A 27,752-nucleotide genomic window follows, 5' to 3' on the forward strand; every position below is an offset into this window, starting at 1 on the left:
AGGCTGCTGGAGCCCTCCACACCTGGTTCTGAAGAGAAGCAAGGCTCACCAGTGCAAGTAGGACGCACGGTGCGCGTTAGAGCAGACTTCACCACCTCATAGCAGTTGTTCCCTTCCTGGGCTGCCCTGATTAGCGCAGCGATGTAAAACGTCAGCTCGACAATGGGACCAAATGTGGCATTCACCACGGCACCCACAGCGAAAGTGCTCTGAGCTGAAACGCTGGGAACCGAGACAAAAATAGGACTGGAAGCCACCATCCCTCGTCGCTTCGCCGGGGACGCGACGCGGCACTCCGAGGAGTTCGGTACAGCCGAACCACACCACACCATCTTTCCTCGCAAACAGCTGTGCCAAGGTCACTGCAAGAAACTTTGACATTTTTGGGTCACTTGCATTCATCAAAGAATCAGACAGTCTCCAAGCTGGAAAGGACCATAGACGGCAACTGGTCCAACCCTTGCCCAGTGCATAAATTGCTACAATACCTCTGACAAGTCATTCAACCTCTATTTGAGTATTGTCATAGAGTGAGAAGAGTACCTACTCTGGAGTCACAGAACCTGGGTTCAAGGCCCACGCTTGAAGGTCCCTGTGTGACCTTGGACAAATCGCTTGATCTCTGTAGGCCTCAGTTTCCTCATCTGAAAAAAGAATGATGTCATTGTCAGTATGACTGTTTATCAAGTCCCAATGACAAGATGGAGAAATAAACTGAAACCACTAAGTAACAGGGACTAGATACCCTCCAAGGCCCCTGTCCAGCTCTAAAGCTAAGACCCTCTGGCCTGTGGCCGCGGAATATTCATCACTTACCAAGGCAGCCTGCTCCATCTGAAGCCAGGATGCCTTAGAGCCGGCCTATCAGTGACAACTACTGTGGTCAAGGTTTGCACGGCTCTTTGCTTGGACCAACTCCAACCCTGTCCTCACGGTTTTGTAGGGCAGGGCACTCCTGAAAAATTGAAAAACTGTTGTTGATTATGGCATGGGATAGACCTTCATTTGTAGTGAACATTAGATAGTCTCCTCCCCACCTCCCTCAATCTTTTCCCCTCATCTCAGGCTGTTATAACTGGTGCCCCACACCACCCAACCATGGACTAAGTCTCATAGAAGCTTCTTCTGCTCCTGGAAGGGCAGGACCACGTACAGGAGACCTCCATTGCCAAAGTCTTGCTCCTTTCTATTTCTAGACAAGTCTCCCTCATTCACCACTGTTCTCTTCCTCTTCCCAGATTCAGTTTATCCTTTCCCACTATTTCCAGCCACAGGGCTGCCATGGAGAAATGGCATTTATGAGTCTTCTCTTTGACGTGGCAAAGGATACTAATGGCAAAGACGTTAACACCATCCACTGTATACTTGTAGTAATAGCAGTTAGCTGCACGACAGCAGCACAGAAGCGTGTCAGTGTCCAGAGGTGCCTCTGTCTAAAGTGGGGTAACGGAAGACATTCAGAAGGGCAGGTTTTCTTCTGATGGGCTATTTACAATTGGGCCTATTTTTCGCAACATCCCACCCAATCTGTCCCTCCTACAACCCTTTGGAGCATATGGAGTCGGGTATGGATCTGGTCTCAGACCTTTCCCTGATTCATTGAATGCCATGATGGGATATTCCTCCCCTACTCCCACCCCATACTTCCTTTTGCATAGAGCAAAATGGTCCTAGAAAGAAGCAGGGAATGTCGATGCAGGGCTGTTATTTTCCTTTTGACCAAAAAAGGCAAGCATTGTGAGGGAATGATAGAAGCGGGCAGCAGGAGCCAGAGCTGGACTTGGGCTGGCTGGGTCCTTTGGGATTTGAGCATTACTTTCAACTTCCAATGATTCTATGAAAACAAAATGGCCTGTAAGATCCATTAAGTTATTCGAGCCTTAAGTCCCAGAGACTTCTGATAGGATCTTCTTTTTTTGTACCTCTTATCCTAAGAGTGGGCTTCTGGGGGAAAGTGAGATTCCAGGTATGTGTCTGCCCTTCCACTTCCGAGTCAGAGAGCCCGGGGTCTAGTCTCGCATCTGCCACTAGTGAGCTGCAGGACTCTGGCCGAGCCACTTTAACCTCTCCAGCCATTGGCTTCTACCCAACTGTAAATGGGGGTTGGGGTAGACTAGATGTGACCTACAAGCCCCTTCCAACTCTAGCTACCATCATCCTGGGCTCCCTACCACAGGAGTTGGAGAGGTGTGGAGAAAGACCAATAAAGAATTAATAACAATTGAAAATCAGATTTTCCTCTGCCTTCAACAAGATGCAAATTCAGATCCTAGTTACATGTGGAACTCAGCCCAGCATCAAGCTGAGGTCCTGGGTTCAAATATTGCCTCTGCTGCCTACTGCCTTTGTGAGCTTGGGAAAGACACTGAACTTCTCTGGGACCTCAGTTTCCTCATCTGTAAGATGTATGAAGTGATCTGAATCTAGATTTTTCTGATTCCTAATTGATTTCCCTTCCATTCTTACCATACTGCCTTAAGGACTAAATGATGTGGTCTGAGCCAATGTTGCTCATTTGCCTATACCCACATCTGCCCAAGTGACATTGGCCTTCCAGTCCCAAGTCCCAGAGAGCTATTAGAGGTCATACCCTCCCAGGAAGGTGTGGCCCTCTCCCCTCCATCCAAGGACACCTCACCTTTATCGCCTGCACGCGCACCTGCTCTGGGTCTGCCAGTAGGATCCTGGCCACCATCCTGGCATTCATCTTGGCAATGAACACCAGGAGCCAGGAGAAGCAGCAGATTAGGCTGTGAATGATGACCAAGACAGGGTAACCCAGGAAAAGCCAGATGTCCATGCTGACTCGAAACTAGCAAGAGAAGACCAAGAAGGAAATGACCCACTCACGCTGTTCCATCCCATGCCAACAACTCACATGGGGGATCCTGAAGCTTTGTCGGACCCTGTCCTCACAGATCCTTGGGTCTTCATGGAGAAGAAGCAAAGATTCTAAGTCACTGCCTTTTAAAACAACCTATAATAGTTAGTTGCCTTTTATTCCATTGAAAATATTTATTCTGGTCCCAGTTCATAACGGAGACAATTGGAGGCAGTGAAGGAAACCAAATCAAGAAAAAAACCACACAGCTCAAAAAAACGTGTTGATACGGAAGGCACAGAAAGAGGATAGAAAAGTTCCAAGTCCCTGATGCCCGTATCTCGAGTGGCAGGGTTGAAGAGAGAAGGGGAGGGGAAGCACAAGAGGACAGGCTTACCCAGTGACTACATTTTGGGTGGCTGGAGGACACTTTATGAGCCCTGAGTGGCCCATCAGGATGACCGAGAAGTGGGCTGCTCTCCAGTTCAGAGTCACAGTTACTGGCATCCTTGCACAACCTAAGGGAGAAAGGCTTCTGGAAGAAGAAAAAGGGAAGTCGGAGAAGGAACCTAAAACAAAAAACAGTATTTACTTAAAAAATCAGGAGGCCAGGAGCACTTTTGGGTATGGCCGAGGTACCTAGTACGTCAGGGTTTCAGGCAACCCATTGACCAGCTATTTAGAAAGAAACAGTGTATGTGTATGGGAAGATATTTGTGCCCACAAGGAACAGGAGCCATCAGAGGCCTCACAGACTTCACACATGTACAGATCCAGCCCCTCAACATGAAATAATGGAGAAGGAATCAGAAGCCCTTCCTAGAAACCCCAAGCTAGGCCTCACATAGCCTTACTGGGGGAAAGAGGTAGGTGTGTCTTGCCTACAAAGACTAATTTTCTTTTCTTTTTTTTTTTTTTGCTTTTTGGTGAGGCAGTCGGGATTAAGTGACTTGCCCAGGGTCACACAGCTAGTAAGTGTCAAGGGTCTGAGGTCACATTTGAACTCAGGTCCCCCTGACTCCAGGGCCAGAGCTTTATCCACTGCGCCCCCTAGCTGCCCCAAAAGACTAATTTTCTAAACACCCTTGGCAACTCCTAAGGTGGGCTTTTCTCTCTCACACTCTCCCACTCTCCTCCGTCCCACAACATCGCCTGGGTCTGTCTACGGCCACCTCAGCCTCCCTACCCCCACCCTTCTCCATCTATACCTTCTGGATCACTTTATCAAATGGCCAGAGCAAATATCCAGCAAGGTGCCAGCATAGTTTCCCTGTAGGCGAGAGAGAGAATGGGAAGGGTAAGGGCCCAGTGAGCTCTGGAAAGACCTTCCTTTTCAGAAGATGGATAGAGGGAGGTATTTGAGCTAAGGCTGGGCATTGTCACAGGTATTGTGGAAGGGACTCTTGTTCAGGTATGGGTTAGATCAGATGACCTCTGAGGTTATATGGGATTCTGTGAGTCACAGGGAAAAAGTGGGCTGAAGTGGGGGCAGAAGAAAGCTGCATAACAAAGCCCTCAGATTCCCCAATTCTGCCCAGCAAAAAAAAAAATCACCAGAGAGGCAGTGGTAGTAGTACGGATGGCCCCTGAGAATTCTATCGTAGGCCAGGGTCTCCCATTGTTAGTTGTTTTATTCTGGAACTAAATAGCAACTCCAGCATATGGAGGGGCTTTCAAGTTCATGAAACGCCACACGACAATCCTGTGTAGGAGGATGGGGCAAATGTTATCAGCATCCCCATTTTGCAGGCGAGAACACAGAGGTTCAGAGAGGGAAATGACTGGCCCCAGGGTCACACAGGTAGTAGGTATGAGAATTCAGATTGGATCCCAGGTCCCCTGACCAAGTCTAGCACTTTCTCCACTGCACTAAATTATGGCAGAGATGACCAAATCGGAATCTGAGGGTGGCCCATGCCTTTGGGAAGACGAATCGTAAGGAGCTGCCAGGATGGTGAGAAACATCAGCACAGACATGAGGAGGTAGACCAGGGAAAGCCACCAGCCAAACAGCAACACATAGAAGACATTCCCACAGGTCACAGCGGAGCGTGAGGACAAACCGCTGGATGAGGCCATGTCCATGTTTCCATCACACCATACATGCCAGCTTCCCTCATTTTGGAGCCCACATTCTCTCTTTCCTTCATGGTCCCACTGCTAGTAAGTCTCTGCCTTGCCCTTGCTGACCCTCTAAGCTCCTTCTTAGGGCTGAGTTGGGACCATCAGCTAAGCTGTGTTCCCCACCCCAGCAGCCTACCAGGAGGGCTTCTGACGGCATACAGGTCATCATAGAGCTCCCGCACAATCTCCGGTCTGTCTTCCCAGGGCCGAGCAGTCACATGACTCTTCCACTTCTTGAAACCAAACTTCCAGGGAGAAAAATGGGAGAAGGCTAGAAGAGCTGGCACAGAGAGCCCTTTCCCATATAATGCATCTCCAGATTTGCCTGATCTCTTCTTAGGAAGGGTAGGCAACGTATAAGTCCCAGGGCTGGGTCAGAACAAAACAAAAATGAAACCCACACTAGGTTTGGGACCATCTCATTCACCTTTAACATTTTCTTTCTTTTTTTCTTTTTTAAAGTAAAGAGATTTCTTAGAAATCTGCTCTTGCTCATAATAACAAATTCAGTTTCCTGGGGGTACATATTTGGTTTGGTTTTTTTAGTAATATTTTAATTTAAATAATTATTAAATATCAATTACTTAAATATTAAATAAAATAATTTACTAATTTAAAATTTTAATTTTAATAATGTTTTATTTTTTCTAATTACATGAAAAGACAAATTAACATTCATTTGAAAATTTTGAGCTCCAAACTTTCGCCCTACCTCCTTCATCTCTCCCTTCCCGAAGATGATGAGCAATTTGATATGGGAACTTTTTTTTTCTAGAAGTAAAATCAGTAAAATGAACACTGAGTGAGGACCACCAATTAGAAAAGGGGTCACAACAAAAAAGACAACATGATGCCTTAGGAAGTGGGCATATTAATGGAAGGCTGGCAGTGAAGGTTTTGCCTAGGTGATGGTGGGAGTTTTACAGGTTGGATGTATGCATATAAACCTTAGGTTCTGTTCTCTCCCTAATGTCCCTGTTCAGATTCATCAGTCCCAGATAATCAGTCACCAAAGATTTATCAAGCACCTACTATGTGTCAGGCACTGTGCTAGGTCCTGGGGATGCAAACACAAAATATGAAACAATTCCTGCCCCCCAGAAGCTTATGTACACATAGAACTATACAGAAGCAAATACAAGGCAACCGTGGAGGGGAAGGTGCTGGCAGCTGGAGCAGGGGTGAGGGGGACTGGAAATCAGGAAAGACTTCACGTAGGTGGTGGCATGTGAGCTGCATTTTGAAGAGAACAAGGGATTTTTAAGAAGTAAAGAGGGATTATGTTCCAGACACGGGTGACAAATCAGTACAAAAGCATAGAGTCAAGGATTTGGCACATCATATGTTAGGAACAGGCAGCCAGGTGGCACCATAGTGCATAGAACACCAGGACCGGGGTCAGAAGACTCATCTCCCTGAGAGTTTAAATCCGGCCTCTGATACTTGCTAGCTGTGTGACCCTGGGCAAGTCACTTAACCCTGTTTGCCTTAGTTTCCTCATCTGTAAAATGAGCCGGAGAAGGAAACGGTAAACTAGTCCGATATCTTTGCCAAGGAATCTCCAGATAGAGTCATGAAGAGTTGGACGTGACTGAAACCCCATAGAAGTTGGTGAGGTCACCAAGTAAGAGAGCTTAGAGAGAAGAGGGCCCAGGACAGGGTCCTGGGGGAACACCCGTGGTGACAGAGCAGGAGACTGATGATGAACCCGCAAAGAAGTGACCAGGTAGGAGAATCAAGAAAGGGTAGCATCACAAAAGCCCAGAAAAGAGTAAGTATCCAGGAGCTGAGGTCTGCACTGCCAAAGGCTGCGTGGAGATTGGGAAGGATGAAAGTTGAGAAAAGGTCATCAGATCTAGCAATTAAGAGATCATTAGGAAGTCCAGAGACAGTAACTGGGGTTGGAAGTCAGACTTTGAAGAGTAGAGAAGAGAGTAAGAACAGTAGAGGTCAACAGCTTTGTTCTAGGAGTTTAGCTGGTAAAAGAGGAAAGAAATAAGAGAAATAACTTGAAGGGATGATAGGGCCTGGTGATTTTTTTTTTTTTTTTTTAACAGCTAGGGGACAAGTTTATAGGCAGTGGCAAAGAAACCAACATAGTAATAATGATGATGATGATAGCAAACATTTACATAACGCTTACTATGTGCCAGGCACTGTGCTAAGCACTTTACAGTTACTATTTCATTTGATCCTCACAACAATCCTAAGAGGTGGGTACTATTATTATTGCCATTTTACAAATGCGGAAACTGAAACAAACAGAAGTTAAGTGACTTGCCCAAGACCACACAGTTAGTCTCTGAGGCTGGACACTATAAGGAGAGAGTGAATATTAAAGGAAGACAGAGATGGAGAAAGAGAGAAAGAGAAAGGAAGGGAGGGACAGAAGGACTGAGTGACACAGGCAATGATCATTGGGGCAATCTGCTGAAAAACACAGGAGAGGATGGGAGCAAAGGACCATGTATAGGGGTTGACCTTGCTGAGGAGAAGGGTCATCTCTTCAACAGAGATGAATAAAAAAAAAATCAAAGAATGAGGGATGGGTGACATTATGGGATTTTGAGATGGGGAAATGAAAAAGCTCTTAGTAAAGATAAGATCCTGAGGTGAAAGAATTGGGATGTGGGGAAGGGGTAGTTTGGGAAGCTTGAGAAAGAAGAAATATGTTTTTATTCTCATTATTATTAATTTTTTTTTTTGGTGAGGCAGTTGGGGTTAAGTGACTTGCCCAGGGTCACACAGCTAGTGAGTGTTGTGTCTGAGGCCAGATTTGAACTCGGATCCTCCTGAATCTAGGGCCAGTGCTCTATTCATTGCGCCACCTAGCTGCCCCTGAGAAAGAAGAAATAATGGAAGAAAATTTTGCAATTACATAAAAACAAAACAAAGACAAGGCTATTGGGGGAGGCTACGGAAGGGGGGCAATCAGGAAAGGCTTCTTGTAAAAGGTGGCTCTCGAGTTGAATTTTGAAGGAAACTAGGGATGGATTCTAAGAGGAAGTTGAGTGCATGGGGGGTGGAGAGATAGTCCGTGCAAATGCAGGGGTAGCAGCCCTTCCCCTACTGCCCCCCCCCCCCAATTTGGGAAGGCTTCGTCTCCAGATCTCTGTACATTGCTGTTTCTTCCTCAGCAGAGCCCCATCAAGACCCAGCCTTCCCTTCTGAGCTCACTGAGGCACAGTTTCCGTCACTCATTCAAGACCCATCCAAAAGAACACAAGGAGGGAGTGAGGGTTTCTCCTTGTGAAGCTTGTGGGGGAAGAATTATTAGATGGGGTAGGGCATATATATATATAATATATATAGGGAAGTAGCTAGATGGTACAGGGCTTAGAAAGCTGGACCTGAAATAATTTAGATCCGAGTTCGAATGTATCCTCAGACACTTACTGCATAGTTCTGTGCAAGTCATGTAACCCCCCTGTGCCTCAGTTTCCTTATCTGTAAAGTAGGGGTAATAACAAGACCTACCTCCCAGAGTTGTGAGGATCAAAGGAGATAACACATCTAAAATAACTCTGTGCAGACCTTAAAGCACTGTATAAATGTTGTTGCTGTTATCCCTAGCCTCAGAGTTTTCTACTCACCAGATTAGACATTTGAGAGTAATCTGGGGAGAAGGGCGATGAGGTGATTTTTGCCTGCTTAGGATAGACATTATTCCGTCTCGATGGCAAGAATCAATCACCTGGAACTCCATGCAGCCTGCGGAATATCTATCGATACATAGCTCTGACCAGAGTCCCTGGGAGAGGAGGACTGCCTTCAGGAGGCCAAGCTCCATTTTACCCTTCAGAAACCATAATAAGACACTTTAGACACTGCGTATGGGGCGACAAGTTCTCCTTTGTGCTGCCAGCCACCAGAACTTTGGAGGGAAACCCCAAGAGCCTCCACACTGGAGGATTAGGGGTTGGGGCAGCTGCCTGTTCCCAGTTCTAAGAACTCGGAAGAGACTCACCTTGTAGTTATTAGATGGCTTGTTGGCCTCCACCTCATTCTCCGCCAGGATGGTAGTTTTGACCAGGCAGTTGACGCACACGAGGCTGTGGTCCAACTGGTGATGGCAACACCTGGGAGTGAGCAGCTCTGTGAAGGACGACGAGGGAATGAAAGGAACTTGCCTCAGCGGCTCCGCATCCCCGGGCTAGCCTCCAAGGCAGGGACTCTTCAGTGCAAACGAGTCCAGCGTCACACTCTCGTGGGGTCTTAAAAAGCCAAGGCGCAGGGGTACAAACAGGTTTGCTCTAAGCCTCAGGCAGAGTGAGTGGAGCTGGGCATTAGACTTCCCCTTCCCCAGCCTTGTGATGTCATCGTAGGAATTCTGTGCTGTCCATTCTACTGCTGAGCCCGGCCCAAGGACTTCTCCCCATTCATCAGCACATACGATCCATGAAGGCAAGAGACCATTTCATTTTTGTCTTTGTATAGCAAGGCTTATTACAGCACATTGTAATTACATTGTTATTGCTTCATTTTCTCCTCCTAAATGCTTGTTGACCAACTTAACTTTCTTTCCTTCTTACACTCAAACAAGCAGCATATATTGAGCACCTACTATGTACCAGGCACTCCAAGAAGAATCTGAGCGTACTTGATGCTCTTCACTCTATATTCCATTCACAGAACTGCACAGTGGAAGGGGACCTCAAAGCCCATCTAATGTTATCTACAGTCATCTAGGTTGTGCAGTGGAGAGAGCACTAGACCTGAAGTCAGGAAGATCCAAGTTCAAATACAGCTTCAGACATTTATAAGCAGTGTGGCTGTGGGCAAGCCACTGTTATACTTCTGTCTGCCTTAGTTTCCTCATCTATAAAATGGGCATAATAATCGCTTCTACCTTTCCAGGACTGTTCTGAAAATAAAACTGAGACAATATTTATAAAATGCTTTGCAAGTCTTACATTATTATTAATCTAGTGCATACCTAAGAATTTCCTGTATAACATGTCCAGATAGCCTCCCAATTAGGAGGAAAACACAAGCAACTTGGCCCATTCTACTTAGGACCTCCATTAGGAATACTGAACTGGGGCAACTAGGTAGCACAGTGGATAGAGTTCCGGCCTTGGAGTCAGGAGGACCCAAGTTCAAATTCGACCTCAGACACTTGATACTTACTAGCTATATGACCCTGGGCCAGTCACTTAACCCTGATTGCCTCACCAAAAAGAAAAAAAGAAAAAAAAAAAGGAATACTGAACTGGAATCTGTCTCCCTGGTTTCCACCCATTGTACCCAAGTTCATCAGACCACAGACCTCGGACTTCAGAGCCCATTTAGACCAACTTCCTCATTTTACAGATAAGGAAACTAAGGTCCTGTGCAGAAAGTTAAGTGGCTAACCCAAGGTTCTACAGGTAATAAGTAGAAGAAGCAGGATTTGAATACAGGTCCCCCCAGTTCCAAATCCAGCCTCCTTTCCATCGCAGCAATGTCAAAAATGTCAGCAACACGTGATAAGATGAGCCTGTTTTTAGCTCTTCAAATCCCTTGATTCTTTTTTTTTTTTCCTCCTCCATCCCACACCCCACTTCTGCTGTCATTAAGCTATTTCACAACTGATTTGCACCACACTAGGTGGGGAAAAAAGAATGATGTCATTGTCAGTATGACTGTTTATAAACAGCCCAATGACAAGATGGAGAAATAAACTGAAACCAATAAGTAACAGGAAGTTTGGGGATTTTTTTAAGCAAACATCTCAAGGTAAGTTAATTACAATAAATAAGATATTATAATTTTTCCTCTTCCCCCCCCATGTTCATGACTTTCTTCAACTTATCTTCCTTGCTTTCCTCAGTTTACCACCCTGAGTAGAAGCACTCCCACAAATACGTAGAGTCTGGCAGAATAAACCATGTTGGAATGCACTTCTGGCTCTACTGTTGGGAGAATATCCATTAATTTTGTTTTATTAAGGTAATACCTATTAATTTTTTTAACCAAATATTCCATTTTTCCTAAATCAAGTTTAATCAGGAAAAAAAATTACCTTCATGCATCACTCCCTCAGAGCTCAGTTCTGGGCACTGGACTGGGAGTCAGGAGGCCGGGGCTGTCGTCCCAACTCTGCCACTAACCAGCTGTTGCCTTGAGGAGGCCACTTACCCTTTCTGGGCCTATCTCTTCATCTGTAGAATGTGAGGTTTGGGCTGGGTGATCTCAGGTCCCTTCTGTCAATAACATTCTGTATGTTCTATGGTTCTTTGTATGAGGTCAGCTTAGGGGTAGGGAGGAAGAAGGCAAACATTTATTCTCTTGCCATGGGTCTTGAATTGCCTGCATAGGCCTCTGCTTCTCTCTTCCAGGTTCTAGATTAGGGGTTCTTAGAACTTTTTTTGTGATGTGGATCTCTTTGGCACACTGGTGAAGCCCCTTCTCAGATTAAAATTTTTTTTTTTTGGTGAGGCAATTGGGGATAAGTGACTTGCCCAGCTAGTAAGTGTCAAGTGTCTTGTCTGAGACTGGATTTGAATTCAGGTCCTCCTGACTCCAAGGTCGGTGCTCTATCCACTGCGCCACCTAGCTGCCCCCTCTCAGATTAATTTTTAAAAATCATAATTGAAGGAAATGCTCTATTTCTTTCACTGCATTAGAGGAGCTCACCTAAGTTTTTTCCTATCCAACTAAGTGGACCCCTGAAATCTATTTATATACCCCAGATTAAGTACTACTGTTCTATGTGTACATGGTGGGATCCAGGATTTCAGGACGCTATTTAGTTATGCTGGTGGGCACTGGGATGTGTTACCTCTGTCTGTATTGCCCAAACACTATCAAGAGGTCTGCAATCCAGAGAATGTTGAATGGTGGTGGAGCAATCTCAGATCACACCAAGTAAGTAGGCTTGAGAAGAAGTGAGGGAAAAGATCAGCAATAGCGCTGGAAGCTTCTTGGATTCTTATCTCTCCTTATGATCTTGTAGAGTTTACTGTGCTGTGACTCTATACCCAACCTGAGGGACTGGGTAGAAACAAGGGAATGAGACCTCTTGCAGTAATGTATACAACCAAGGTACCATGCAGCCCTCTGGTGTCCTCCAAGCAAAACCCTCCCTGATCAGTTAGGGGAAGTAGAAGAACCCATTGGTATTGCCCCAAACTTTAAGAACTGGAGGATTCTGGTAAGGAGTTACAGGAGTTATTAGAAAGCCAAGAGAGCTAACAATTGTCGCAACTCTCATAGCTACAGACAATACACAAAGGAAATGGTCTTCCCATCCTCTTACATTATTTAGATTTCCCTCATGAGCTCTTATACCATAGTATAAGATAAAACACAATATTTTTGTGTGTGTCCTACCTATCTCTATATGAGGTCGTAGACTCCACAAGGTCAGGGACTATGAATTATCTAAACTTGTGTCTATTACGGTATCCAACACATGGAAGGTGCATAATAGAGTCGATGAATTGAATTGTTCAATTAAATGGAAAACTAAGTAATTAAAATTCTGAGTTTGTATTACTGCCACCCCACAGCCTTGATGAATGCAGAGTATTAGATTATAATCTCCTTGAAGTCAGTAACTGTGCTTTATTCATCTGTGTATTTTCCCTAGGTGCCCAGCCCCATTAATTAATGAAAAAGGGAAGAGAAGGCAATTAAGTGAGCTTGCAAGAGCTCCAAGGATCAGGAAGAGTCTGAGAGTTATACTACTCTCTGTGGTCACATTGCAAAACTGAGATTTTCCACTCATCACTCATTATCTTTGGGAAGAGCAGACTGTGCCCTGGAAAATGGGCAGAAAGTTAGAACCCTGATCCTTCTTCTTGCTCCAAAAAGTACCATCAAAACAAAACTATCACTCTTTGCAGATGATATGATGGTATACTTAGAGAACCCTAGAGGGGCAGCTAGGTGGTGCAGTGGATAGAGCGCCAGCCCTGAAGTCAGGAGGACCTGAGTTCAAATCCGGTCTCAGACCAAACACTTGACACGTGCTAGCTGTGTGACCTCGGGCAAGTCACTTAACCCCAATTGCCTCACCCCCCCCCCCAAAAAAATGCTAGAGAATGGACTCCTTGAAATAATTAACAACTTTAGCAAAGTTGCAGGATATAAAATAAACCCACATAAATTGTCAACATTTCTATATATTACCAACAAAACCCAGCAGCAAGAGATAGAAAGAGAAATTCCATTTAAAACAACTGTAGACAATATAAAATACTTGAGAGTCTACCTGCCAAGACAAACCCAGGAACTCTATGGACACAATTACAAAACACTTTTCATACAAATAAAGTCAGATCTAAATAACTGAAAAAATACCAATTGCTCACAGGTAGGCCAAGCCCATATAATAAAAACGACAATCCTACCTAAATTAATTTACTTATTCAGTGTTATACCAATTAAATTACCAAAAAATATTTTATAGAGCTAATTCATCTGGGAGAACAAATGGTCAAGAATATCAAGGGGAGGGGCAGCTAGGTGGTGAGGTGGATAGAGCACGGGCCCTGAAGTCAGGAGGACCCGAGTTCAAATACAGCCTCAAACCAAAAACTTGACACTTACTAGCTATGTGACCCTGGACAAGTCACTTAACCCCAATTGCCTTTAAAAAAAAAAAAAAAAAAAAAGAATATCAAGGGGATTAATGAAAAAAAGTGTGAAGGAAGGTAGTCTAGCTGTACCAGATCTGAAGCCATATAATAAGGTGATAATCATCACTGTCTGATACTGGGTTAAGAAACAATGGTAAATCAGTGGAATAGATTAGGGACATGATACAAAGTAGTAAATGACCATAGTAATCTAGTGTTTGATAAACTCAAAGACCCAAGCTTTTGGGACAAGAACTCACTATTTGACAAAAACTGCTGGGAAAACTGGAAAACAGTATGGCAGAAACTAGGTATAGACCAACATTTTACACCATATACCAAGATAAGGTCAAAATGTGTACGTGACTTAGACATAAAGGGTGATACCATAAGCAAATGAGGAAGCATAGAATAGTTTGCCAGTCAGATCTATGGATAAGGGAAGAATGCATGAAGAAACAAGAGATAGGAGCATTATGAGATGTAAAATGGGTAATTTTGATTATATTAAATTTGAAAGTTTTTGCACAAAAAACCCCAATGCAACCAAGATTAAAAGGAAAGCAGAAAACTGGGGGAAATTTTTTTTTACAAGTATCTCTCATAATAAGGACCTCATTTTTCAAATATATAGAGAGAACTGAGTCAAATTTATAAGAATACAAGTCATTGTAAATGAACAATTGATAAATGAACAAAGGATATGAACAGGCAGTTTTCAGAAGAAGAAATCAAAGCTATCCATAGTCATATGAAAAAATGCTTGAAATCACTATTGATTAGAGAAATACAAATTAAAACAACTACCTCATACATATCAGATTTGCTAATATGACAGAAAAGGAAAATGATAAATGTTGGAGGGGATGCAGGAAAATTGAGACATTAATGCACTGTTGGTAGAGTTGTGAACTGGTCTAACCATTCTGGAGAGCATTTTAGAACTATGCCCAAAGGGCTATAAAACTGTGCATACCCTTTGAGCCAGCAATACCACTGCTAGGTCTGTATCTCAAAGAGATTAAAGAAAAAGAGAAAAGGACCTATTTACACAAAAATATAGCAGCTCTTTTTGTTGTGGCAAAGAATTGGAAATTGAGGGGATGCCCATCTTCCTGTCCATATCTGAATCTATCAAAAGTCTATTTATTCTTAAAGATTCAACTCAAATGTCAGCTCTTTCCCAGATCACCTCAGCCAGGTATGGTCTCTCCCTCCTATGCATCCTATAAGCATTTTATTTATATCACTTTCATGGGAGGGAACTAATAAACATTTATATAATGCCTACTGTGTGCCAAGTACTGTGATAAGAACTTACAAAGATCTCATTTGATCTTCACAACAATCCTGCAAGGTAGATGCTCATTATCCCCATTTTACAGTTGAGCAAACTGAGGCAAACAGGGTTAAGTGACTTTTTAAGGGTCACACGACTAGGAAGTGTCCGAGACCAGATTTGAACTCAGTAAGGTGAGTCTTTCTGACTCCAGGCCTGGTGCTCTATCCTCTGCACCACCCAGATGCCCTAAAGTATTACCTACTGATCAGTTATTATAAAAAAGAACATGATGTTAAGTTACTGCAAATCTGGACAGCATGCTAAAAAGGAGAGACATCACCTTGGTGACAAATAACAACCCGGGCAATCCAACCTTCGTCGTAAGATTAGCCAGAAGCCACCGAAGGACCACTCCACAGGCAGACAAGAAACTGGGTTTGCTGCGTGCAGCGAAGGAAGTCTGGGTTTCTCAAGCTCCAAAAATCATCCCAAGAAAGTATAAATGCGGCCAAGCCGCAGGTGCCAATTACGAGTGCCGGGCAGCGGCAATTGCCCAAACCCTCTCTGAAAACAGAAGACTTTGAAGGCTCGAGTCCTAGCACGGCCTCCACATGTTCTTCCCAGCAGTGGAGCCCTGGAGTCCTCCACTTACCTGGGTGTTCTTGGATGCAGCCGCGAGGAAGCCCATCGCGCCGCTGCTGTCCTTCTGACCCACTCCCTCAGGTAGCTCGTCCTCTGCACTCAGCTCCATGGCCTGTGGAAGCTAGGACTAGGAAAGCACCCACGCGAAGGTTTCTCTGTGTGGGTGGGAACTACGTGGCACCAGTGGCCATTTAAAGACTCTGTGGCCACACCTGCGCTCTCCCGGGGTGACTGCAGGTGTGCCTGCCTCCGTGACGATCATCCACGAAGCTCTGGAAGCAAAGACGAAGGATTTCGTGGCTTCATTCTTCCCACGTACCTATCCCAGACAAGTTCCTTCCACTGCCTCGCGTGCCTTCCAGATGACTGAAGATAGGTCAGCGTGTAGTGGACAAGGCTTAGTAACTTACATATGGTTAGTACTGGCAGTCAGATCTAGGTTCTGGTCCCAGGTTTGCCATTAACTAGGTGTGTGATCTTGAGCAAGGCACTTCACATCCTGGGTCTGTTTCCTTATCTGTAAAATGATTGGATTCGATCTCTAAACTACCTTCCAGCTATAAAATTCTGTGTTTTCTAAGACTACTGAAACAAGTGGACTGATCTCAGGATGCAACAGCTTGGGGTACAGTGGTAACATTCTTGCTCAATCCCACTCCCTCACTTATTCCTTCATTTTCACAACTTTGGTGTTTGTTTACATTACAATTTAACAATTAATTATATGCTAATATAACATGGTTAGGTTTTGTCTGTCCACTTAGAGCATGGACTGTTGCTACAGGAATCTATCTAATTGAAGGGCAGAAGGTTTAAGGTCAGTGAATGTAATTAAAAAATACTAGTCTTCGGGGGCAGCTAAGTAGCACAGTGGATAGAGCACCAGCCCTGAATTCACTTCAAATCCGGCCTCAGACATGTAACACTTACTAGCTGTGTGACCCTGGGCAAATCACTTAACCCCATAGCCTAACCATAAGAAGAAAAAAAAAACTAGTCTTCGTATTTAGGTCCTTGGTAGTAGGCACTTAATATTCACATTTATTAATCAACCAATAAATAAAGACTTACCCTGTGCAAAGCACTGAACTACAATGAGTTACATAAAATAAATCCTTTCCTTAAAGGAACTTACACCCTAGTTGGGGAAACGACATAATCTACACAGGAAAATAGAGTGTAAGTATTGTAGCAGGAAGATCAATTCCAGCTGGAGTGGTCAGTATTCCCAGAGTACACTGGATTTTAAATAGGTCTTTGGGAATAGGTATAGAATGTGGGGAGGCATTACAGACAGGGACTAGTACAGAGGCCAGAAAACAAAATTACACATTCAAGTTGTTTGGGCTGAACAGAGGATTTGTGTAGTATAAGGAGGCATTAAGATTAGAAAGGTAGGTTGAGGTCTTGTAGAAGGTTCTGAATAAAAGGCTAAAGGGTTTGCTTTTAATCTTGGTATGGAGTGTTTAAAAAAACGCCTTTCCATTCTTTCACTTTCAAGGAAAAAGAACAATGGCCTGTAACGAAGATACCTAGGTACTAAGCCTAGATATCCACCATGGAATTTGCTGTATTACCTTAGTCATGTGACCCCTCTTGGCTATTGCCAACTGTAAAATGCAGGTACTGCCTTTCAACTCAGTTTAGGTGTTGAACTAATCCTGTCTAGGGATTAGTTCCATAAAGTTCCATGGTTCTACATTTTTGAAGATATGGAGATTTGATGCAAGCCGTGCTTTATATATCTTGACAGTGCACACTGGATGGGGGGCAGGGAGACTGGGCTTTTGCAGATGGTATAGCAGTTGTGATAAAGTCACGAATGAAACCTCTACCATTAGGATTGTTGAATAACCATTCAGCCAAGCAACACAGAATTTACAAGTCAGATGAAACTAAAATTTAGGTCCATGAATATAGCTGTTATAGAAAAAACTTGATTCATACAGAAACCCTATAATCGATGGGGGGTGGGGGCAGGAAGGAAAGACTAACAGAATGAACATAAGTAGAGAAGTGGACTGATTCCATAACCAAAATTCAAGTGACACATAAAAGACATTGTTTTTAATTTTTAGAAATTAAGAGAAAAGACAATATACAAATGTAATCCAAACTCTTTCACTTAAAACAAGGCACTCAAACCATTACTACATGGGCATTCCTCTTGAAGTTCAGACTCAGAACAGTTTTTACCAGTGCTCTTAAGCGACAGTACTAATACTAAAACGTTAACAGATTCCTGAGTTAGGTATAGGACCAAATTTGGTTACCCTTAGAATGGAAATGAAATAAAACCGTGTTAAAACCAAAGTCAAATTATAGTTCAATAATACAAAAAACAATAGTCTTAATACCCACAGAAAACATTTTGTTGTTTTCCAAATATATCATCTAGCCAGTTTTTTACATTTTATTTTTATTGTAAACTCTTGCCAAAGACAGAATGGTACCATCAATATAAACAAAATTTATCATGGATCTAATTTTTTGAAAATCCTGGGTAGAAGGCATAAAGGAAGAGGAAATGCTTGATCATCAGTTTTCTGGTTTTAAACATTTTACAACAAATTATATATTTTCCCATCAACTGTTCTGCAATGATATTTTCAATCACCACCCACTGAAATCTGTCAAATTTTAACGTTTGTAACAACTTCTGTTCACATTTCCCCCCCCAAGACATCACAGCCAATGTGCTTAACCTAAAACAAACAGTTTCTGTATTGATAGTAAAAATAAGTTTGTTTGTAGTGCCCAAAACCAAACACATCAGGTTTAATCTGATCAATGCTGAGTAAAAGTGGAACAATCATTGTCCCTTTTTTTGGACACTACCGGCTACTAGAAAGGAAATATGGTACAGAAGCAGCACTGGACTTGGAGTTAGAGGGCAAATGTAGGCTCTGACCCCACTGAGCACTTTGACTATGGTCAAATTACCTAACCTTTCTGGTACCTTTTCCATAAAATTGGGTGAACAGTTGCATTAACGTACCTCACAGGGCTGCTATAAACAAAGTGCTCTGTGAACTTTAGAGTACTACATACAAGTGAAAATGCACCCTAAAATTACATTAGCTTTTTTAAGCTGTCATTCTCACTATAATTCATATCGAGCTTTATCTAGCCCATAATTTTACCAAGTAAGATTGGATGAATCTATTAGCCAATATATTAGCTAGCCTACCAACTCTATCTTGTAAACATACTATTTATGTCTTTATTGAATTCACTGATAAGAAGAGAGTGAAAGGCAGTCTTGTAGTATGTTGCTAGAATTCTTCCTCTAGGAGGACAACTGATAATCAGGTAACTCTTTGGATATGGTCAGAGAGCTATGGATCCATCTAACTAGATTGGCATCCATATTCTTCCACCTTATCCACATGTGTATCATGACAGACTATCAAAAGCCTTAGAGAAATCCAGGCATGTCTGCAGCATTTTCCTGATGTAGTAATGTTTTGGGGGGGAAAAAAAGTTTGGTATGACATTTTTAATAAACCCATTTTTTAATAAACTCAAACTCCTAGTAATCCTTAGTTTCCTTTCTAGCTACACATTCACTATCACACTCAATTATTTACAATCTATCCCCTTTCCCTTCTTTGAAAGAAGCAAGAAAATACAAAAAATATACTTTCTCTTGGCATTAATAATTTTTTTCTGGAGAGTTTAAAACAGGTAGGCTGACATTTTAACTTTAAAAGACAGAAATGTTCAAATAATACAATACTGTGAATGGCACATCAAAACCAAATGTTATAAAGTTCTTTGTTACTCACTAATCCCCAATACCCCTGAGAACATTGATCAAAGAGCTGAATGAAATTCTGTCAAAATTTCAGGTTTAACTTGAATTCAGATTCTTTGGAACTAATACCGTAAAATCTTTTTACCATCTCTGGTAAATTAGTTTTAACCAATAATTAAGCTTTTATGTTTTGTGTGATTCATAAGACAGGGGAAATTTGAGGACAAATTACCAACTGAGTTCACAATTTACTGTCTTTAAGATATGAACCTATGCCAAAATATTTGAGACTGAAAACTATCATTGTGATAGTTTTGAAACTATCTTAGGTATGTGGTTTTGCAATCCTATGGATTGGATTTGTTTCTGAGGGTCACCCCAAAACCCTAGTTTATTAAAAGGATGACACGCTTTCTTCAAAGGAACTCTAGAGGGCAATATTTTAATTACAAAACCCTGAAATGTATGTAAACCAAAGTTGATGACTTTTTTGTAACAGAAGATGTCAGAGTTAACAATGACAACAGCTTCTTACTACTCCAGCTTTCATTTTGTTAGGAGTGTTTTATGTATCCTATTTCAGACTGTGCAGCAACAGGAGTCTTAGAATCTTTTTCAAAAAGGATGACATTTTTATTTGATCCAGTCAAATTAAAGGAGCTCAAAATCAAAGATAAATGAGCTAGTCTCCAAAAATTCACAAAATATTCACTCCTGAGACCAAGATCAACCCTCCTGTAAAAGAAAAAAAAGTTTCAATGGACTTTTATCCAGAATATATTTGTCTCTTTCTGTAACCATACTAATTTTGATGACTGTACTACCTGAAATGTGAGCTATTATCATAAAGATGAACAATGATGGATTGCTCCACTTAATATTTAGAAATACCAATCTGATGGGTATAAGGTGGAACCTGAATTATTTTAATTTACATTTCTCTAATTATTAGTGATTTAGAGCATTATCTCAAGTGGCTACTGACAGCATAGATTTCTGCCTCTGAAAACAGCCGGTTCATATCTTTTGACCATTTATCATTGGGAATGGCTCTTATTCTTATAAATCTGAATAGTTCCCTATACATTTTAGAAATGAGACCTGTATCAGAAACCTGTTGAAAAACACATTCCTGGGGCTGCCAGGTGGCACAGTGGATAGAGCACCGGCCCTGGAGTCAGGAGGACCCGAGTTCAAATCTGGCCTCAGACATTTACTAGCTGTGTGACCCTGGGTGAGTCACTGCCTAGCCAAAAAAAAAAAACCAAAAAACCAAACAAAAACAAAACAAAACAACAACAAAAAAAAACCACATTCCCCATTTACCTGTGAGGGCACCAGGGAATTCACCTCATTATTTTCCACCTTGCCAATTTCCTAGATTTCATTATCTCTAGAAACTCTGAAAGGTGTAAGTTTCAGGAAGAAATCTGGCTCAGATCTCTTCCCACCCCCCCAATCCCAATTTGGGTAACTCCTCACCACCACCATCTACCGCCCTCAAACGTCCACCCACCCCTCGCCCCCACAGCCCAGACAGTCAGTTTCATTTTATGTGTTGTCTTCTCTCATTACATTGGAGCTCCTTTGAAGGCAAGGAGTCTATAAGATCTTCAGTGCTTAGTAAAGTACCTGGCACGTTATAGGTACTTTAATAAATGTTTACTGATTATTGAATGACTACTTGCTTCTCTTCTAATTTTAGCTGCATTTATTTTGTCTGTGCAAAAACCTTTATGTCATCAAAACCATCCATTTTACCTTCTGTGGTCCTCTCTATCTCTTGTTCAATCATGAACTCACCCTTCGCTCAATGATCTGAAAGGTAATTTTTTCCTTGCTCTTATAAATTATTTTTGATGTCACTTTACATCTAAAGTCATGTGTTCATTTTGGAGTTTAACTTATTTGTGGTGTGAGGTGTTAAGTCTATGCCAAGTTTCTGCCAAACTGCCTTTGGTTTTCCCAACAATGTTTATCGAATATTGAGTTCTTGCCCCAGTAGTCAGGATCACTGGATTTATCAAACATTAGGTTACTGTGCTCATTTGCTTCTTCTGTAGCTTATGCCACAGAAAATATGTGCCACTGATCAACCTATTGTTTAAGAAATACCAAATTATTTTAAAGATTACTGCTTGTAGTATAGTTTGAGATCTGCTACTGTTAGGTCCTCTTCCCGATTTTTTTCATTAATTACCAGTTAAAATAAAGGAGATCAAAAGCAAGAGACTAAGCGAGTTATTTTCCAAAAATCCACAAAATATTCACTCCTGAAAGGCCGAGATTAACCCTCCTGTAAAGAAAAAAAGAGTTTTGATGGATCTAGACCATATTTAAGTTTTTAAAAAAATAACCATAATAATAATTTTGATAATCAAAAGTACTACATAAATGTGAACTATTATTGTAAAGATGAACAGAGCTGGATTGTTCCTTCAGATGAATTTTGTCTTTTCTTCCTAGCCATGTAAAATAACTTTTGGGAGGACACAATAAATTTAGCAGTATTATCATTTTTATCTTATTAGCTTAGCCTATCCTTAAGCAATTAATATTTCTCCAATTATTTAGATGTCTTTATTTGTGTAAAGTGTTTTGTAACCCTAATTTTCTCTCTTCTTGCTGGACTTTGTTGATAATATATAGAAATGCTGATGATTTCTATGAGTTTATTTTATATCCTACAACCCTGCTAAAGATGTTAATTGTTTCAATTAGTTTTTCAGATGACTCTCTAGGGTTCTCTAAGTAAATCATCATGTTTTGGGAACAAAAGAAAATTTTGTTTCTCTTTGCCTATGCTTATTCTCTTAATTTCTTTTTCATGTCTTATTAACTATTACTAGAATTCCTAGCACAATATTGAATAGTAATAGTGATAACAGACACCCTTGTTTTATACTTCCAGTTTATTTTTATTATAAGGCTAGCTCTTGGTTTTAGATAGCTATCACCTATGTTAAGGAAAGGTCCATTTATTCCTTTGCAGTTTTTTTAAAAAACAGGAATGGTTATTGAATTGTCAAAAGATTTTTCTCCATCCATTGAAATAATCTTGGCTTTTACTGGTATTGTTATTAATATGGTTAATAATTTTCTTAATATTTAACCAGCCCTGAATTCCTACTATAAATCTACCCTGGTTATGATGTATAATCTCGACGATATGACACTATAGTCTCCTTGCTTATATATTTTTTTGCATTAATGTTTATTGGAGATATTAAGTCTATAGTTTTCTTCCTTTGTTTTCATTATTCCTAGTTTATGTATCAAGACCACATTTGGGCTGTGGGTGAGGGGCGTTGTTAATTTTTTCACTAAAATATATCTGCTCTCTCCCTTTAAAAAATGAATAGAAATCCATTTTCCTTCCAGTCTTCATCTTATTGGAAAAAAATGAAAGAAAAGTAAATTTCTTGTAAAAATATGCAGTCAAGTAAATCAAATTACCTCATTGGCAATGTCCAAAACATGCATGTCTAATTCTGTACTCTAAGATAATTAGATTATTACATAAGAGGTAATTGTTGTTTACTATGATTTTAGGAAACCACCTCTGAGTCTTTCAACCTAATTGATGACAGATCTATTCTTAATATTTGGATACTTGGAACCAAATCAAAGGCAGTAATAGTCAAGACCATATTTGTATCACAAAAGGAATATAGTAGGATCCCTCCTTTTTCTGTTTTTTTTTCCCCTCCCAAACATTTTAGTAGCATTAGAATGAATTATTCTTTAAATGGCTGATCCAGTTTGCTTCTTCTAAGTCCATCTGATACCCAGTTGTTCCCCCCCCCCACTTTGGCAGTCGAGTTATGGCTTATGAAATTCATTTTCCTAGGATTCAGTTATCTAAGTCCTATATTTCTTGTTATGTTAGTCTGGGCATTTTATATTTTTATAAATATTCATCTATTTCATTTAGATTTTAGTTTTGTCACAAAATTAGGTAAAATAATTCCTAATCATTTCTTTCTTCCTTATTGGTTTAAATTCACCTTTTTCATTTTTGATATTGATTTTGTTTTCTTTTTTAAAAACTAAGTTAGCTAATACCTTATTTTGCTGTTTGTTTTGTTTCAAGAGTAAGTTTTTAAACACATTTTATCTGTTAATTCAACAGCTTTTTGGCTTTCAATTCTGATAAATTCTTCTTTGATTTTCCGGATTTCTACTTTGAAGCTTAAAAAAACTTTTTTCCTAGTTGCACACCCAATTCTTTAATCTATTATTTCTCTTTTATTGATTAAAGTGTTTAGAAATAAAAATTTTTCCCCAAGGACTGATTGATTTAGATGCATCCTAGAAAATTTTCGTATATTGTCCTATATACTGTCACTATCAATAAAATTGTTTCTATTATTTGTTCTTTGACCTATCCTTTAAGATTAAGATTTTTTGGGTTAGATTCACCTCAGTCTGACAGGAGTAAACTGATGTCCCCCAGTATCAGTTTTATTATTTCTCCATGTAACTCATTTGAGTTTCCTTTTAAGAATTTAAATGCTATTGCATTTGATGCTTATATTTAATATTGACATTGTCTATGACAACTTTCAGTAAAATGGAGTTTCCCTATTTCTTTCTTTTAGTTGTCCATTTTTGCTCTTGCTTTGGGATGATTGTTACCCCTGTCCTTTTCACTTCAGCTGAAGCATAAAAGATTGTTTTAGCCCCTTATTTTAACTGTATACACCTTTCTATTTCAAGTATGTTTACTGTATGCAACATCACTGAATTCTGCTTTCCAGTCAATTATCATCTTTCATTTCATAGGTGAGTGCATCCCATTCACATTCAGTTATGATTGTTAATTGTGTATTTTCCTCCATTCTATTTTCTTAAACTCTTCCTTCTCTTCATTGCCCTCCCCTTTTTGTTTGTTTTGCTTACTACTAATCTCTCCCTTTTTCTACCCTTCCTTTTATTCCCCCCTTTCCTTGTTGATGAAATGTATTTCAACACCCAATTAAGTATATTTATACTCTTTCCTCCTTTGACCAGTTCAGATGAGAGGTTCAAGAATAGCCGGTTTCATGCACCCCCATCCCCTATGTCCTCTTTGCTTGTATAAACGTGTGTGGATCCCAATTATATCAGATAATTTCTCTATCCTTCCTCTCCCTTTCCCTCTTTAGTATTTCTCTTCCTTTGCCTTTCCATTTTTAAGAGTATCAGAACAGAACCACACCTAGGCCCTCTAATTAAACTTCCTCTCTGAACCCCTGATAATGACAGAATTCTGAGGGGAGATATGTATTTTATATATATAACATACATGTATATACAAATGTGTATCTATATACATATATATGTATCTCATCTCCATACATTAAAATGTAAACATTTATCCTTGTTTAGTGCCTTACGACTGTTTACTTCTTAAAATTCTTCTCTTGATTCCTGTGTTTGTATTTCTAACTTTCTACTCAGCTCTGTCTGATTTTCATCAGGAATGCTTAGAAATCTTATTAAAGGTCCATTTCCCCCCTGTAGGATTATATTCAGTTTTGCTGGGTAAATTATTCTTGGTTGTAACCCTGTTATCTTTTTGCCTTCTGAACTATCATAATCCAAGCTCTGTGCTCTTTTATAATTCTGGCTGCTCAATCCGTGTGATACTGTGGCTCCTCTATACTTGAATTCTCCAAAAAATATTGCCTGCTTGCAGTATTTTTTTTTCCTTTAACTAAGAAGCTCTAGATTTTGACTACAGCACACTTGGGAGTTTTCATTTGTGCTTCTTCTAAGAGGTGATCAGTGGATTTTATTCCAACTTCACCCACTAGTTTTAAGAAATCTGGGTAATTTTCTTCTATGATTTCATGAAATGTAATGTTTAGGCTCTTTTTGCCACAGCTTGCTGATAGTTCAGTGATTCTTAAATTATGTCTCTTTCTTCTCTAGGTTAGTTGTTTTTGGTATCAGATACCTCATATTTTCTTCTATTTTTTAATTCTTTTTTTGTTTAATTCAGATATAGAATGAGATTTACACCCTGTTTCAATATTTCTTGTTTCATGGAGTCATTGGTTTCTATTTGGCCAATTTCTAAGTTCTGAAGTTTTTTCTTGGGTGAGGTTTGTACCTCTTATTCCAAGCTGTAATTCTCTTTCCCAACCATTCTTCCATAGCTCTCATTTTGCTTTTAAAAATAAAAACACAAAACAAAAAGCTCTGCTTTATCTCTTTCAAAAATTCTAGCCGAACTTGTGTCCAAGTTGTGTTTTCCTTTGAGATCTTTCTTACAGATGTTTTGGAGTAATTTTCTTTTTCTGGGATTGTGTCTTTAGTTGTCTCTGTCACCATAACAGCTCTTTATGGTGTGATTCTTATTTACTTATTTTTGGTTTGCTCATTCTTGCTACTTTCTGTTTTTTGACTTTATGTTAGGGTCAGATTCTGCATATGTCTGGAGCCCTTCAAGCAGTGAGTTTTTTGTCCTCTTGGTTCCTTCTCATATTTTTTTGTGATATTGAGCGCTGTATTATTCCAGGATCTCAGGGACATCTCAGGCTGGGGACTGATAAGTTTTCAATGCTCCCAAAAGGTATAATCCAGGACAAAGTCTGATCACTGTCCTCTGTGTCTGAGCTCTACAAGATCCTGATCTGGGTTTGGGTCCTATTGGCTTATCCTTGGTTGGAAGGTCCAACAGACTAGTGCTGGAATCAGATACTCTCAGGCACTGTGGCTTCTGAATGACATAAATACAGGCTTCCCTTTGATCTTAGATACCTGCCCTGGTTGCTCTGCCGCAGGCTTCAGACTGGGCTGAAGTCTACAACTGAGACCCCTGCTCAGCTCCTAAAATCTGAGTCACACAACTACTGTTTGCTTCTGAACTTGTTCCTAGCTCAGTACACAGCCTATAGCTTGTGACCACTGCTCATCCTGGACTGCCATCCCTCAGTTCAGGCCCCTCCTCAGTCAGACCCAAATATGTGATATAGCAACAGAGACTCTAGCTGGCACCCGTTCCTTCACTTTGCACAAGGTCAGGGTTCAACTAGGATCTCTTTTTGCCCTGGTACACAGATTTGGTCCTTTCTAAGTTCGTGCATGTGATCTACTCCTGGCTAGATCCCATCCCCAGTGTCCACAGACCTCTCTATATGCTAACCTGGGCTGGGAAAATGACTTGCTGTGGGGTTTTTTTCTCTCGAACTTCCCTTTTTGGATTGGTCTGGTATATTTCCTAGATCTTCGTGGAGTGGCTGTGTTAGAAAAGCTGGACCATATTTGTTCCTGCTATTCTGTTATCTTGGTGCGCTGGACTTGAACGTGAGCTACACTAACATTAAACAGTGATGATAATAAAGAACTTAATACATTTCAACTGACTAAGTTTCATTTCAATAAAGACGCTAAGAACAATTTAACAGAATTGGCACTAACCCCTATGACTAGAAATAGGGCTCTGGGCTAACAATGATTATATAACAATTATAAAAGCAAAACAGGAAAAGCAAGATATGGGAAGTCATTTAAAAAAGAAGTGTTTGTACTTGAAATAGCATTTTATACCTACCCAAGCATTCCTGACTCTTTGGTCTTTATGATGTATAAGAACATCAATAACGTATGGAACATGTTATTTCTATCCTGAATTTAGGAAAAAAAATTAAGAAAAAAATATGAAAATTCAATCTGATAGGTAAATATAGTAAATCTTCATTATGTCAGACCCTAATGATTAAAAAATTCTTGTTTAATTCAGGTATAGAATGAGATTTACTCCCTTGTACCTTATAGGAAAAAAATCCGATAAGCAAATGGCTATGCAGAGGTGGGGGAGGAAAAAATGTAATTAGTCTACATAAAAAAACCAAAAAACTTCAAACACTGTCAAAGGATTTTAGCATTCAAATAATGTGCTAATTACAAATATTCCTTATCTACTTCGGCATTTTTGTCAGCCTTTGACGTCACTGTACGTATTTTACTGGAATTTGGTAGAGATCATAAATTAGGAATACAGCTACATGTAAAAGATCTTAGTAAACATGACAGTGGAAAAAAATCATCATTAGTTACTGATACAGGTGATTATTTTGGTGTTAATTTGCAGTAATGCATTTTTCTGTAAGGAAAGCATTTCTCAGTTTCATAAATGAGTGAATATTTTTTCAAAGTCAAAGGAGTTCATCATTTACAAAAATGTGAATATGATAAATACAAAATATAAAAGTACCTTTGGAAGACTGTAGACGTGACGCTGGTAAATTAGCTCATAATGGGGAGGATTAATGTTGCTCTGGTAGATGCAAAAAACGTTTTCATTTGTAATGTCTGCAGAGTATCAGTTTGAAAAGAGAAAGCTAAGCTTAGAATGTAAAGATACTCCACCAAAAAATCCCAATACCTACTTTAAGAAAATTCTCTACCTGGTTTATTTGGTGTCTGAACAAAGTGCTGAGAAGTAAATGTTTTTCCATCAGGATACTTAGGATGTGGAGGTAGTCGAGAGTCAAGGTAAGTGCAAAATACATGCATAATGATCTGTAAACAAAAAACATCAGCACAGAAAAATGGCAATCAACAAAAACAGAT

The 27,752-nt window shown here is 40.5% G+C and overlaps 2 protein-coding genes across 2 annotated transcripts in view; both read right to left on the reverse strand.

The window, feature by feature from the left end:
• Nucleotides 1–612: 612 nt before the first annotated feature.
• Nucleotides 613–15,560, reverse strand: LOC114026453. The gene is made up of 8 exons (XM_027840152.1): nucleotides 15,444–15,560; nucleotides 8,913–9,040; nucleotides 5,082–5,314; nucleotides 4,030–4,091; nucleotides 3,219–3,356; nucleotides 2,639–2,812; nucleotides 817–955; nucleotides 613–644 (listed from the first exon to the last, which is right to left on the reverse strand). The coding sequence occupies exons 1-7, from the start codon at nucleotides 15,540–15,542 to the stop codon at nucleotides 884–886; spliced, it is 906 nt and encodes a 301-aa protein (XP_027695953.1). The 5' UTR covers nucleotides 15,543–15,560; the 3' UTR covers nucleotides 613–644; nucleotides 817–883.
• A 1,912-nt stretch (nucleotides 15,561–17,472) lies between these two features.
• Nucleotides 17,473–27,752, reverse strand: part of TMEM209 (transmembrane protein 209) — a 30,152-nt gene continuing 19,872 nt past the window's right edge. The window contains exons 12-16 of the mRNA XM_027840167.1: nucleotides 27,587–27,701; nucleotides 27,394–27,491; nucleotides 26,731–26,804; nucleotides 21,391–21,486; nucleotides 17,473–19,925 (exon numbers count right to left, since the gene is read on the reverse strand). Of these exons, the coding sequence (XP_027695968.1) occupies nucleotides 21,432–21,486; nucleotides 26,731–26,804; nucleotides 27,394–27,491; nucleotides 27,587–27,701 (342 nt within the window). The 3' untranslated portion in view covers nucleotides 17,473–19,925; nucleotides 21,391–21,431. The remainder of the gene's footprint in view (nucleotides 19,926–21,390; nucleotides 21,487–26,730; nucleotides 26,805–27,393; nucleotides 27,492–27,586; nucleotides 27,702–27,752) is intronic.

This window comes from Vombatus ursinus, unplaced genomic scaffold (genome assembly GCF_900497805.2).
Source record: "Vombatus ursinus unplaced genomic scaffold, bare-nosed wombat genome assembly UNPS02014839.1, whole genome shotgun sequence".
NCBI lineage: Eukaryota > Metazoa > Chordata > Mammalia > Diprotodontia > Vombatidae > Vombatus > Vombatus ursinus.

Coding starts and splice junctions, on each gene's coding strand:
- LOC114026453 (XM_027840152.1), bottom strand. CDS start 15,542: ATGGAGCTGAGTGCAGAGGACGAGCTACCTGAGGGAGTGGGTCAGAAG. Junction 9,041..15,443: donor CTGCATCCAAGAACACCCAG/GTAAGTGGAGGA, acceptor CGTCCTTCACAG/AGCTGCTCACTCCCAGGTGT. Junction 5,315..8,912: donor AGCCATCTAATAACTACAAG/GTGAGTCTCTTC, acceptor GTTCTGACCCAG/CCCTGGGACTTATACGTTGC.